This window comes from Crinia signifera, chromosome 5 (genome assembly GCF_055691185.1).
Source record: "Crinia signifera chromosome 5, ASM5569118v1, whole genome shotgun sequence".
In the NCBI taxonomy this organism is placed as follows: Eukaryota; Metazoa; Chordata; class Amphibia; order Anura; family Myobatrachidae; genus Crinia; species Crinia signifera.
The window spans coordinates 313,824,262-313,839,992 of NC_139221.1; the positions used below are offsets into that span (position 1 = coordinate 313,824,262).

A 15,731-nucleotide genomic window follows, 5' to 3' on the forward strand; every position below is an offset into this window, starting at 1 on the left:
AGAACTTTGTGGCCCCTTACAAATAAACAATTATGCTAATGCAAACACTTTATTCCATTGGAAATATTTCAATTAATTTGTAATAGCTTTGATTACAGTCAGGCTTAATATTTTGTATTTTATGTTTGTATTTTATATCAGCAAAAGCACCTGTACAGTCGGCACGAAGTTATATTAGATGAAGATGAAAAACAAACAAAGGAGATATTCCAGAGAACAATGAAGAAGCGGCTGGAGTCCTTTAAGTCAACTAAATTTGGGCGTAAACAAGCCAAACATCTAAACAAAAATTACAAAAGAGATCGAGGGCAGAGAGTAAGTAAAAATAATGTATGTTATATATGGGGGGTCCAAATCAGGGAAACGTAGCCACGTCCACTCTCCCAAACCCCCACCTCCCCCCCCCCCCCCTCCCCAAAGTACAAGCAATCAGTGTGATGGTCATCCTTACCTGTTACAGGATATGGGGGCAGATTTATTAAGCTCGGTGAAGTGATAAAGTGTCTGGCTTTTATTACCGGCCAATCAGCTCCTACCTGTCATTTTTCATACCAAGGCTGTAACTTCACAGTTAAGAGCTGATTGGCCGGTGCTAAAAACCAGCCACATTATCACTTCACCGAGCTTAATAAATCTACCCCATGGTCCCTAGACACTATGGTGGAAATTTACTAAAGGCAATTTGTAAAAAATAGGTGTATTTGTATCCAGAAATACACTTATTTTTGACATTTACTATCCCAAAAATACGGCAATTCGTATTCAAATTGATATAACATCAATACGAATACGAATTGCCGTATTTTCGGGATAGTAAATGTCAAAAATAAGTGTATTTTTGGATACAAATACACCTATTTTTTTACAAATTTCCTTTAGTAAATTTCCCCCCTATGAAGTACAACATACATTATTAGCTGTTTTTTTTTTGTTGGGTGGGGGGGGGGGGGTATTATGTATACCAGTAGAACAGAAGACTCTTTTTTTGTGGGGGCACTTATTGAGTAGGTCATAGGATGCGTTTCATTTGTACATATGTGAGTTCTCTGAAGCGAAATAAAATATCACTTTTATTATTTTTCATTAAAAAATACATTTCTCTTATTTTTACTGTATAAGAATACATTTATACATAGACAAGACATAACAAAATTGAGGGATTAGGAATCATCCAGTTGGACCACTGTGATGCTTCAGACCTCAAACAGAACTTAAAATAAAGGGGTTTATTCTAGTTCACTCCTTCTGGCAAATTCCTTCTTAGATGGACAAAACCATGTGCACTGCAGTGGGGCAGATGTAAAATGTGCAAAGAGAATTACATTTGGGTGAGTTATTTTGTTTCTGTGCAGGGTAAATACTGGCTGCTTTATTTTTACACTGCAATATAGATCTCACTTTGAAGTAAAACCCCACCCAAATCTAATTCTCTCTGCTCAAGTAACATCTACCCCACCTGCAGTGCACATGGTTTTGTCCATCTAAGAAGGAACTTGCCAGAAGGAGTGAACCAGAATAACCCCCAAAGTATTCTTAATTGCTTGTGGAACCCGGACCCAGGCAAATCCAATCAGTAAATTGAAATCAAATCACAATAATTACGTGCTTTATACGTTAATCAATATAGATATCATTGTTTAAATACATGAAAGATGAGACGTAGCGTGTGCTTCCTCCGGACCGATTATCAATTACATAGTTTAATTATACTATCAATAATTAATCAATGCACTGTTTTTGAAAATCAATAAGAATATTGAAGAAGAATCAATAAAACCGTAAAGGGAGTACATTGTGGATATGACTGCTTAGTAGTTATACAGATGGGGTGTAGACGTTATTTCTTACCTTACGTTATAAGATATGATTTTGGTTTTGCAGAGAAACAGCAGTATGCTCATGCTGCAGAACGGGAGCATTCCGTACGACAACAAGGAGAACGGTAAACTCATAAGATTCTTTTTTTTTTCCATTATCTATACAAAAGCTTATTCGACCCCATCCCTGAAGTTTGGGGTTTGCACATGTGGGATTATGCAACTAAAGCTTCTAAAAATGAAAAGAAGTGATGTTGCCCATAGCAACCAATCAAAATCAAGCCCCGCTCGTGTATATCGCTGTTGGAGGTTGATATTTAATGTACACATATCACAGTGCACCTCTGCAGAGATTTTGGGTTCCAAATATAGGTTGACAATGACCAACAGTCAATTGGTTGACCCCATATGCATTAGGTCCACAGGTACAAAAGGTCGATACGGTCAAAAGGGTAACACTCAAATTGTCGGCGCTATTTTTTTTCCTGTTTTCCCAACCTTTGCTTGGTTACCGTCCACTTGTTCTATGAGTTGGAATGGTAACCCGTGGCGGGTGCATCTCTAGCGGGGCGAGCTACCTTACCAGCAGCGTGAAGGGAGAAGCAAGCCCGTGAGGGTACACGTTTCCACCGATCGTGCTAAAATATAATGAAATAATTAAGCATACAAAATGACACTAAAAAACTTTGTAAACCGGTGTCTACCTGTTTTGTGTTGACCATTGTCATGTTGAACTTGTGATTCTGTCAACTTTTTTCATCTGTCGACCTTACCCCATTTACATTTTACCTGTCAACATTTGATCCTGTTGATCTTTTTGACCCAGTCGATCAATGCATGTCAACCAAATAGGGGCAACCGGATGACTGTGTAGATCTTTGATACCACACGCAAAGATTTTTCCCCTCTCCACACACTTAGGGGCAATTTTACCACAGCTTCTAAAAATCAAGAGAGGTGAGGTTACCCAGAACAACCAATCAGCTTCTCTATTGCTTACTAGAAAATGATAGACAGCATCTGATTGGCTGCTATAAGCGACATCACCTTATGTTTTATAAGCTTTAGTAATGTACCCCTTAGTGAATCCTCACTGCGCCCATCTCCATAACAGTAGGCTCTACCTGTCTCTGGGCCAGATGTACTAAGCATGAAAAATGATAAAATATAGAGTGATAAACCAACAGCCAATCAGCTCCTACAGTACCTGCCATGTTATAGCTTTGTTTGAAAAATGTCAGTTAGAAACTGATTGGTTGGTGGTTTATCACTCTCCAACAGGGTTGCCTACAGACAGTTTAGTCAGGCACAGGGGGCGGGGGAAACTGACAGAGCGGGATGGGGAGGGGCAGCAGGCAGTGGATAAATGTAGGGGCATGTCCAACACAATCACTTCCTCATGACCACGCCCCCATGTGCAGTGACGATATTTTCGGCATTGCACAGCGGGGAACGGGGCTACAAAGACACAAATTGCGTCAGTTGCTCAAACGGACCCCCCCCCCCCCCGCTGCGGGAAGAGGGGGGGTCACGGAAGTCTGCCCAAATTCCAGGAGTCTTGTCTACCTTTCCAGGGGCCGGAAGGTTGACCCAATTTCTGGGAGGGTAGGCAACCATGCTCCCCAATTAATAACTTTTTATGGCTTAGTACATCTCGCCCTATATCTTGGGCCTAAGGACGAAACTTTAGTGCATTTTGTGGTTTATGTTGATCCAGAAATGGACATAGATCTAGAAGAGACGATGGAATACGACGCTCAGATGGACGGCAGCATCACGTTCCTGACCTCTCTGACAGAACACAAAGGAATGACGGACCCAGCAATCGGTAATGTGAACATGTCATACAAATAATAAATGACACAACAAGGGGCAATTGTTTTCTCTGCTAATTGTTTTATTGCGCTTGGCATGGGCTATCTTGCGTAGTACCAGCAGATAAGGGAAATGTGTCTTTCAAGTTTGTGTCTACGGTTGTAAATAAATTATATTGTAAGTACATATTAGTCACATCATATAACACTTACAGCCTGCAGTATCTACTATATCTTATCGACAAGGGAGGTTTTATTACATTACAGGCCTAGATTAGTCAGCTCCGTCGCCAAAGCTGGGCAGGCACACTTCAATAGCTGCAGTGATATTGGGCTTCGTATCACAGGTTCCGTGGCCTTAAAATAACCTTAATAACCCTAAAGTTCTATATTAGTCTAATAGAAATCAGTTTCAGTGGGTGATAACTATCTGTGTGTGCGCGGTCATATTCCCGACAGCACCAAAAGACCCTAGATAGAGGAGGGATCAGGTGTTGAACATTGTCACTTCGACCTTCTATCTGTGCTCACTCTTTCTTTGTGTCGACAATATGGCGTCAACCTATTGTCTGTCATCTAACACCGTGGTTCTCAACCTTGGTCCTTAAGTACCCCCAACACGTTCATGTTTTCCAGGTGCACTCATTACTCACTGACACATTTTAAAAGATCCACCATCGGATCTAATTATTTAACTTGTGATTCTGTGTGGAGACCTGGAAAACGGGCACTGTTGGGGGTACTTGAGAACCGGGGTTGACAATCGCTGTTCTAAGACTCTGTTGACCTATCATTCGAATCTCATCCATATGACATAGATCTGCCGGCTCAAGCTTTATGTGTCTGGCCAAATGAAACGCACTAATCTCCAGGCCCAATTCATTATTGTACGCAATGGCTGATTATTACGCAGCAGAAGCTATTATTGGCGGACTGCGCGTGTGCTGCGGTCGCAAAGCACCTGCTCAAAGGTGCCTCTGGGATCCGGCTCGCAATGAGGAAAAGTGATTGTTGGGAAATTATGGTTTGGAGGCGGAAACTGAATTAGGCCCTCTGTGTTAATGCGGCACATACATCGGTCAATCAGAAATGACAAACGGCGGCCATAGGTCAGCAATCCACTGGAAATCAGGGAAATTCTTCAGGTTAAAGTGAAAACCTGCCCTGTGCAAATGGCTTGCGAAAATCATGCCGATCGGCAGCTAGCTGCAAATCCATTCGCAACTTACACACCATCTCAGTGGCGTAAGTTCGTTCCCGTTGCCCGAAGGCAAGATACATTTTGGTGCCGCCCAAATAGCTCAACCAGTGAGGTGTCTGTGTCCAGTAAGACAGGTCCTGGGTTCTAATACAGGTTGCAAAAATAATGTTAGGAAGGGAGTCAGCCACAGTAGCGATATGAAAGGCTTTCAGTTAACTGGTTCAAACTCACAGGGGAAGCGAGGTGTCCCCTTGGGAGCAGGAGACCGGCGGCAGATGACTCCATTGCCTTCCAAAGTTACACCTCTGCACCATCTAATGATTTTCCAGTCTGTGCAGCTTGTGCGTAACCCAGAACCTACTCTGCCAGTGCTATAGCAACAGGCCAAGCAGGGCCGGAGCTGATGTCACACCCCCCCATTAAAACCGCCTGGGTACGCCTGCATTTTTCCTGACACGCCCAAACAACGACTGGTGACCACCCCCCAAACATCGGCTTCCTGTCAGTCAAATAGTTTGTAATTAAAAAAAATTGAAGACTTGTAGCTGTTTGAAAATGCACATGCGTACTGTAATTTGTACACATGCGTAGTCAGTTGCCGTGCGAATTCGTTGCACAACAACAATTGGGTCTGAATAATGCACAGTCACACCAATGATATTGCTAATAGACCATACCCCACCAATTATTATATTGTTTAATGATTGTGACACATCAGTAAGAATTGCGAGAGAGTTCTGCGAGGACAAAGGAAGTTGTATAAAAAGATTAATTACAGTACATATAACTAATCAATTTAGGTGAATAATGGTTCCGGGAATGCGGTCATCTGTTCTGATTCTCTTTCTAACCTTTCTATATTATATATTATTTCATTTTCAGATGGTTAACCATATGTATGTTTTAACTAAATTGTATAACGCTGAAACGTACCCAACTCTCGCACCTTTTTTTTAACGCTTTTCTGATTTTGAAGAGGGCAGAAGACGATGTTATGACGGAGAATGTTCACAAAACTAAAATCTTTTCAACTCCAAATTTTAGGAATTGATAATCCTGTATTTTCCATTGATGATGAGCAAAATATCACTGCGACATTTGTGCCATGGATGAACAACGAAGACGCAGTAGTTCTGTCCCAAAGGGCTCAAGTACAGATTCCGTATTCTCCAAACAACTTCAGGAGGCTTACGCCGTTGCGGATCAGCACTAGATCAGTTGATTCCTTTTTGATAGCAGACGGTGCAGAGGAGCGACCCAGATCTTTACTTCCAGAGACAACAAATATGTAATATACGAGATCAAATATATTGATTAAATTATATCTATACTACTTTCCTGGTCAATTTAAAGGCCCCCCATACACTATGCGATTTGGGACGGATTTCACCCGATTCCGGCGGTTCAGGCTGAGAAACCGGGTGAAATCATATGTGTATGAAATCTCATGTGTATGAGAGCCGATCCAGGGTGCATCAGACCAGAGTCAGAGGTTGGACCTACAGAACATAAGATAAATCGGAATCGGACCCATCAGCGGTACATCGCGGGTGCTTTTTAGCACCTATCTGCAGGTCCGACCTCCGAGTGGCGTGTGGCTGGCAGGAGATTTAAACAAAAAAAAACATTCAAAAGAATGAGCGGCCGCTGAGAAAGCTCTCTCAGCCAATCAGTGGTGTCCCAAATGGGAGGCCGCTGATTGGCTGAGAGAGCGGTTTCAGCCAATCAGCGGCCGCTCATTCTTTTGAGTGTTTTTTTTTTTTTTAAATCTCCTCCCTTGGAGAAGTCGTATATTGTATGGGGGCCTTTACTCTCAAATAATAAAACAAGAATAAAACATCATATACTGATTATTCTTAATAAGTTATAATACAATAATACACTAATGTTTGTTCTTAGTAAAAACAATAATAATATTAATTGCAATTTTTAAAGGCTTTTTTTCCTCTATAAAACTGCCACAAATACTTTTTCTCCTCTCTCCACCTTCTATCCCAGACCTTTATTATCACTCAACTGTGTCTATTTTTTATCAACACTTGATTTTACTAAATAGATTATCCTTAACCTTTTCCTCTTCACCTTTACTATTGTTCGGTTTTGGATTTTCTTGCTTCTACAGAATGTTTTTCTTCCTCTACACTATAATGGTCACGGCGTCCCTGTGTGCCTATTTCCTGACATGATTTTTTTATTATCTATCTAGCTATATATCTGTCTATCTATCAAAACATTAGTTGAACTTATATTATTACTAGATGAATACAAATGTCTGTACTCAACAAAATCTTGCTAACTTTTAAATTGTATTTAGATCTATTTCCTTTCTTTTATTTGTGCATTTGGTATTCGGGCTCCTCCCCCCTGGTGTGCCTAAAACAGTATATGTCATTTACATCAATGGAAATGTAATGCTCGGAGGTTCCCTGGTCTGTCACAATGAATGCCACTAGGTAGATTTCCTTCATACAATTAGTGAGCTTGATAGAAGAACAAACACAACTGCAACTTTTCTACATAGTGTGTCCTCAACTCACCTGACAGGTGTGGAATGTGGGGGTAGTATGATGCAAAGAACAATTATAAACTGAAGAAGGTGAGAATTTAAGTAACGTAGGGGCAGATGTACTAAGCTTCGGAGAGTGATAAAGTACCAGCCATTCAGCTCTCAACTGCCATATTACAGGCTGTGTTTGTAGAATGACAGTTAGGGGCTGACATCATACAATGAATGTTGATCCCACGGGTTCTTTGCACGGGTTCTTTGATGAGACGCGTGTTGTTTTCTTTCATGGTGCTGCCCCAAACAAGGATACAATCTCCAAACGATCGCCCAACGGTATAACTCGTCGAGATGCTCCATGCAACGTTGGAATCCTTCTCTGCCCCCAGGGGAATGAGTATTTGATCACATGAGTCAGGGATGATCCCTTGTCCAATGAGACTCCAGGGATGATCCTTTGTCCAATGAGAATCCATGTTTGGCAAACATAGTGGTAAATATCCAATTACTAAAATTAGATTAGAACAGATCAGCAAAGACTTTGGACTTTGGAACATCGTGTTGAGTGACATCAGATTTCCAAAGTAGTAGCGCCAGGCTTCTATAGGATAATACCATCTTGAAAGGGGGTCTTCCTATCCAGGCCAAGTGCTAGAATTTTTTGCATTCTGAAGCTTGGTATTTTATATCTCACAGCTTTGGAACCTAAAATGGCTGCTTCAGCTGTCAGAAATGGAGGGAAAATGTATCTGGAGGAACCTTAGAAAATTCTTGGGCCTTGTATTGAATCAGTTTCTTAAGTCTATTCAGATAATATATGAAACTGAACCATTTCAAAAACCAATGGTAGTTCGTCCTCTGGTGGGTTAGGGTGAAGCTGTGGGGTGGGGACAGTTAGTTTTAGGCTGTAGGAGAGGTGGTTTAGGCCTCAGGTGTAGGGTAAGGTTATGTAGTGGGAGGAAAGGTTAGGTTTAGGCTGTAGGAGAGGTAAGTATTCAAATACTTACCAGGATTTTGACCCTCACCCTGACAGAATTATGACTGTCAGGCTTTTGAACTGAGCCCGTGCAACATCATCATTGTGTCCATCTCTGAACCCGGCTCTTGGCGAATTCCCGAGATTTTGTTACCTGTGAAGTCCTAAGGACAGAACTTGAGAATTCTGGGAGACCTAATATTCTGTTTTGGGCACACTCTATCAATTGCATAGTTTTAAAACTTGCTTCTCTTTCCTCCTATCCTATCCGAAGGCCTAGCTGTTCACTTTTGGTGCCCTCTCCTAAACTCATTCTCACTTTCTGACGGTTATATGAATAGTGACAATGGTGAAAATTAATTCACTTCTCATTCCATATAATTAAAACTTTGTTAAAAAAAAATTGTGATCAGTGGATGAAAGAATAGAGATATCATGGACCATAGATGATATATTGTTGTATGTATTTTTTTGCAACTATAATAAATATGCATATATAGCCCAATTCTGCTTTGATTGGTCTCCGGCGTATTCGCTCCGGGGAACGATGGTGCGGCTATGCGCATGCCTGTGGCAGATTATACGCATGTGCGGGGCCGCTGTGCAAACACCTTTGGTGACTATCACAGTCATTACCGCCACTAGTAATGTTGGGGCCCGGGACTGACCTTCAGTCCGGGCCCCTGGGCCCCCAGTGGTACACCACCCCCAATTACTTACCAGCAGCGGTGACACGGCATCTCCCTCCAGCAGCGATGGCGCAGCATCTCCCTCCAGCAGCGGCGCGGTATCTCCTTCCTGGACAGTCTGGAGCACACACTGCACAGTGCAGCCTGCAGAGTGCCGAGCCCCTCTGTATCCTAGGCTCGGCGCTCTGCAGGCTGCACTGTGTATTGTGCGTGCCTGGCTGGGAGGCGCCGTGTCGGGGATGGTTTGTGCAGGTGCGGGGGGGGGGGTGGCACCGTTCCACTGTAGGCAGCTGCCCGGGCCCCTCCAGAGGCAAGGGCCTGGGACAACTGTACTCACGGCACCCCCCTGTCGGCAGCCCTGATCACAGTCACCTAGGCTATCGCACGGGTAGGGGAGGGAGTGGACAGGCAGGGGCCGGAGCAGTGGAATGGGCAGCGTTTTATGGTCGTCCCCATGAAAACACATGAAATCAGAGCCCGCCCCCTCTTCGGCGGACTCCGACGGAAATATAAGTTAGATTAGACTGACTTTTATTTCCAAAGGGGAGATAAATCATTCTGGTGTTGGTGACAACAGATTTCTCTACATACCCGCATGTGAGGGTATGTATTTTCGGAACCATCACCTTGCATGTTACCAAGAGGTGGGGGCGGGCGTTTGGCTGGGCAGTGGCGGCTTAGTTGAGTGGTACTGAATCAGACCCATAGTACTGAGATTTAATGTTTAGGTATATTGTGTAACTATATATATTCCGAAATAGCATTGTGTATAGTATTGGAGGCTAAGCTTTATTAGAGATGGAGTGAAGAAAGTGATTGAAGAGCTGCCAATATTTACAGCTGATATAGAAAATATAAAAACAATTTATATTAAATGTATGTTTCATAATGACTTTTTTTTTTATCTCCAGGTGACGCCATCACTCATGACCTTCAGACTTTGGAGTCCTCGATGGAAAATATAGAAGCTGTCACACATGACAAAACCAGATATAGTTCCTTAAGTGCTTTAGAAACACCAAAGATTTTGCCTCTTTGTCTTCAGTGGCCTTGGGTTCCGAACTGCGCAACACTAGACCGGAGAGGAAAAACCAGCCTGGCAACCATCATGGAATATATTTCAAATGATCAAACGGAACCTTTTTATGAATGGAAAACAATGTTGGACGTGAAAGGCTCAGCCTTGACTGCACGCTCTTCTGATTCTTTCCATGAACTGAAGGACACGGAACAAAATAGTAGAAGTACACCTGACTTGGAAGACTCTAACAGAGGCCTTCAAGAGGAGAAGCCACTTATCACCTCCACTCCACACTCCACTCCATTGAGTTCCGCTATCACAAGACGTGTCCAAAACCGTCACTTGTTCAATTGTCCAAAATCTTTTCCGTACCATGGTCGGTCGCAGAAACTCAGACCATTTCCACTTTGTCCCGTTCCTCCCCATTCCTTAGAACAGGAGGAAACACACCTCTAAAAACAATGTTTCCCAAACACGGCCCTTAGGATCCTAAGCAGTTCACATTTTTTAGGGTCATCTAGCAGGCCCACAGGAGTATTTATTATCTACTGACGCATTTTAGAAGTTCCAAAGGTAGCGCTGATTATTTCACTTGTGATTCAGTGCAGGGCCACCAAGAGGGATGGGGAGGTGGGTACTGGTTACTCAGACCAGACTTGTTGGAGGGGTCATAGGGTCAGCTACTGAGGGAGAGTGGGGCCGCCGGCACTCCCTGTGTGGTGCGGTGCTAGAAAAAAAATTCTTGTTTGTTTTTTGGAGAAAGAGCATGACTACACCCGACCACGCCCCATTCAGTAATGGAATCCATGGCTGCTCTCGTAAGCCCTGATTCTGTAAAGAGACCTGTAAAACGTGAACTGTTGGAGTTCCTGTTGGAGAAGTATCTAATAGATACCTTTTCAATCCCAAACAGCAGACGGAACATTTGTTAATTTTTAAATTATTTCAAAAACCTATTATTTTTTGTGTAAATAAAAACTGGATGCAAATAGGTGCACAGATAAAATATTGATGAAAGGCTGCTACGTTTAGTAGAAAATAAAACTATTTCCTTAATGTATATTTTTATAAACTAAAATTGCTTCCACAATTTTATATATATCTTAACGGATCATTTTCTCAGACTTTGCTCAACAAACAATTTATGTGCGTATGTTTTTGTTTTATTGTGGGCTGTTGATTATTGTTCGTTAAGAGCAGTGGTTCCCAAACTGTGGGCCTGATTCAGGTTGGCCCGCTACGCAGCATACATTCGCTAACACATACCCCTGCATGCAGCCACTAGCAGGAAAAAATCATCCGGTGGTCTCTGACCATCGAATTATTCCTCCTGCCTTCAGTAATAAAAGTCAGTCTGAACTGAATTTTATTATAGCCGCTATCCACCAAAACGGGGGAAGATGCTGACGTCAGGTGATGTCAGCCGTCCGTCCCACGCAGGTATCGGCATAAAAGGCTGGTCGTTCACCTGCAGCCATAAAGGTCACGCGTGTGCACAAACGCCAGGACCGATTCGGCGGCCCAGTCCATCACTGCTGGCAATAATAACATATGGGGACCAACAGAAGCAAATGTTGTCCCTCACTACATAATTTAACATAAAGATGACATATGAACACAATTTTTTTCAAATTAATTTCTCAATAAGAATTTTTTGGCCTAGGGGGTGCCATGGATAAAATTCTGATACTATAGGGTGTCGTGATTCAAAAAAGTTTGGGAACCACTGGTCTAGAGTACGAAATAATAAAGTCTGGGGATCTTCACAGGACAATCTTGGCCTGACTTTCCAATGCCGCTTGATGTCCCAAAAGGGCGCTGACCAAGAATTTGCATAGTATGCTAATTACCAGGTCACTGGACTTGGGTTGACCTTTTGACACCAAGCCGGGTTTTTGCGGTGGTGTTAAATGGGTATTAGTCTTCCATTTGTTTTAGTTTATATTATGGGGAATCTTGTGGACTGCGCCGGACAGAAAATTGCGTATGCATCGCAAATAACAATGATTATGCGGATTAATTTGAAAAAAAGAACCATACTGATATTTTTCGCTATCTGGACCTGCGCATGAAAAATGTTTAAATATTAAGATTTCCTCTCCGTTATCATTTATACTGTGTTATCAGAGTCTTATCTTTGCAGAATTTAGCTCAATTTCAATCTAATCTTAAATTGTTTGATTACTCTGCATATATTTCTAATCTCAAATATGTATATATATTTATATGTAAACAAACAAAATGTCATTTTATATAGTATCAGTAATTGTATGGAAAACGACATTTGATGTTAATACACAAAGAATGCGTATGTACTAAAAAATTTTTTTGATCTATCAAAATGTGAACAAAACTTGCACAATATTGTAATTAGCAATAAATAAAAATGATTTTCCCTCAATGTATTTGCTTTCAAGCTTGACATTACATACCTTATTTATTTACATTTATGTCCTCAAACTTCTTATGCAATGAATTTTTAATTTGAAGTACTATCTCTTATATAAAGGTAAATTGTTATTTTAAAAATCATTTTTATTGTAAATAAAAACTAGTTGCAAGTAGGTGCACAGATAAAATATTGAAAAAAGGCTGCTACATTTAGTAGAAGTGAATACTAATTTCTTAATGTCAATTTTATATATCTTATACTGCTTTCACATTGCAGAAATGGGTAATGACACGGTATTCTTAAATGGGACTTTAAAACGGGTCTGAGCCTTGAGACCTTTCACATTGCAGGTGAAAACCGTTTTAAAAATCATTTAATAACATTCAAACATTCAACCCGCTTAACCCCCAAGGGACACGTTTCAAGCCATTGAAATACAGATGTTCAAACTGCCCAAAAAACGGCTTTAAAACGTGTAGGACTCTGCTTTTTAACCGTGTTGAAATACCGGTTAACTTTAACCGGTAAATCAACTCTGGCACTTTCACATTGCAGCCTTAAACGTTTTAAAATGGAAAAAAAACGGCAATATACCGTTTTAAAAGTGCGATGTGAAAGGGGTGTTACTGGATCATTTTTACATTGACAAACAATTACTGAGCATGTGTTTATGTTTTATTTTGATCTAGAGCGGTGGTTGCTAAACAGTGTGCCATGGTACCTTGGGACCCTTGTAGGGGTGCCTCGGGTAGGTGGACCAGGACCAATTAATTTTAACCCCCAAAAAGGGGTCCACTCACTATAAAAAATGGGTCAGGGACGCAAGATATGGCAAAGGTGGATAACATAGAGGACATTGATTGGGTTCAGATTATTCAGACCAGTGGTTCTCAGCCTCGGTACTCAGAACAGTGAACGTTCTCCAGATCTCCTCACAGAATCACAAGTGAAATAATTAGCTCCACCTGTGATCTTTCAAAATGTGTCAGGGAATCATGAGTGCACCTGTGCACATTCCGGGTGAACTGGAAAACGTGCACTGTTTGGGGGTCCTGAGGACCGAGGTTGAGAACCACTAACTTAGACCCCCCCAATCCAGACCCTGGCCCAAATAAGGGTCCGGCCACTACACAAAGTGGGAGCTGATTGGCTGGCTGTTTATCACTCTCCATTTTATCACTTTTGAAGCTTAGAGAATCTGGCCCAGGTCACTTAGATCCCCCAATCCTGACCCTGGCCCAAATAAGGGTCCGGCCACTTCAAAGTGGGTCAGGGATGCAAGACATGGCAGAGTTGCATAACATAAAGGGGGTAGAGGACATAGGGTTTAAGAAAAAAAACTGTGCTCAAATCCTTGAGCCTACCACATACAGGTGTATGCTGGTCACACCATGGGCCCACCACAGACAGGTGTATGCCGGTCACACCATGGGTCCACCACAGAGAAGTGTATGCCGGTCACACCATGGGCCCACCACAGACAGGTGTATGCTGGTCACACCATGGGCCACCACAGACAGGTGTATGCCGGTCACACCATGGGCCCACCACAGACAGGTGTATGCCGGTCACACCATGGGACCACCACAGACAGGAGTATGCCGATTACACCATGGGCCCACCACAGACAGGTGTATGCCGATCACACCATGGGACCACCACAGACAGGAGTATGCCGGTTACACCATGGGCCCACCACAGACAGGTGTATGCCGATCACACCATGGGCCCACCACAGACAGGTGTATGTCGATCACACCATGGGATCATCACAGACAGGTGTATGCCGGTCACACCATGGGGCCACCACAGACATGAGTATGCCGTTCACACCATGGGCCCACCACAGACAGGTGTATGCTGGTCACACCATGGGCCCACCACAGACAGGTGTATACTGGGCACACCAAGTGCCCACCACAGACAGGTGTATGCCGGTCACACCATGGGCCCACCACAGACATGTATATGCCGGGCACACCATGGGCCCACCACAGACAGGTGTATACTGAGCACACCATGTGTCCACCACAGACAGATGTATGCCGGTCACACCATGGGATCATCACAGACAGGTGTATGCCGGTCAATCCATGGGATCATCACAGGCAGGTATATGCCGGTCACACCATGGGCCCACCACAGACAGGTGTATGTCGGTCACACCATGGGCCCACCACAGACAGGTGTATGCCGGTCACACCATGGGCCCACCACAGACAGGTGTATGCCGGTCACACCATGGGCCCACCACAGACAGGTGTATGTCGGTCACACCATGGGCCCACCACAGACAAGTGTATGCCGGTCACACCATGAGCCCACCACAGACAGGTGTATGCCGGTCACACCATGGGCCCACCACAGACAGGTGTATGCGGTCACACCATGGGCCCACCACAGACAGGTGTATGCCGGTCACACCATGGGATCATCACAGACAGGTGTATGCCGGTCACACCATGTGCCCACCACAGACAGGTGTATGCCGGTCACACCATGGGATCATCACAGACAGGTGTATGCCGGTCACACCATGGGCCCAACACAGACATGTGTATGCCGGTCACACCATGGGATCATCACAGACAGGTGTATGCCGGTCACACCATGTGCCCACCACAGACAGGTGTATGCCGGTCACACCATGGGATCATCACAGACAGATGTATGCCGGTCACACAATGAGCCCACCACAGATACTGTAGGTGTATGTCGGTCACACCATGGGCCCACCACAGATACTGTAGGTGTATGTCGGTCACACCATGGGGCCACCACAAACAGGTGTATGCCGGTCACACAATGAGCCCACCACAGGCTGCGATGGCTAGCCATCGCAGGCTGCCCACAGGGTGATTGACACTCTCCAGGCGTTTGAAAGCGGTAACGCAGCCTCAGCGCCAGAATAAACGGCCTCAGCAGCAGCAGCAGGTTCAGAGTCTGGAGCTTCTATATGAGAATGCGGTGAGGAGGAGGAAGCCTCAACTCACATATTGTGTGAGGAGAAGGTTTTGGGGACAAGGAGACCAGCTCTGCATGATCAGGCGGTAACCGGTCCCTGGGTCGGCAATATCTAGGTCGGCAATCACTAGGTTGGTTACTATCGGTCAACAGGGATTAGGTCTGCACTGAAGAATGGTCGACATACTGTACCTTAGACTGACTTGGTTCATACTTTACTATTCGAGTGAAAATACAATAGTAGCGAGCCATCCGAGGGGATGTTGGCATAGACACCAAAAAACATGAAAAACACATGTCGACTTTTGAGTGTTGACCATGTCTATGTAGACCTTAAACTTGTGTCGACCTTCT

At 43.5% G+C, this 15,731-nt stretch overlaps 1 protein-coding gene across 3 annotated transcripts in view; it reads left to right on the forward strand.

Annotated features, from left to right (window-relative positions):
* SLC9A3 (solute carrier family 9 member A3) overlaps positions 1 to 11,262 on the forward strand; it is a 66,877-nt gene extending 55,615 nt beyond the window's left edge. The window contains exons 12-16 of one of the 3 annotated variants that reach the window (XM_083186416.1): positions 142 to 315; positions 1,882 to 1,942; positions 3,535 to 3,645; positions 5,877 to 6,120; positions 9,912 to 10,013. In XM_083186416.1, the coding sequence (XP_083042542.1) occupies positions 142 to 315; positions 1,882 to 1,942; positions 3,535 to 3,645; positions 5,877 to 6,120; positions 9,912 to 9,915 (594 nt within the window). In that variant the 3' untranslated portion in view covers positions 9,916 to 10,013. Of the gene's footprint in view, positions 1 to 141; positions 316 to 1,881; positions 1,943 to 3,534; positions 3,646 to 5,876; positions 6,318 to 9,911 lie in introns of those variants that run through there. The other 2 variants (XM_083186417.1, XM_083186415.1) reach the window with 2 other exon arrangements.
* The last annotated feature ends 4,469 nt before the right edge of the window (positions 11,263 to 15,731 follow it).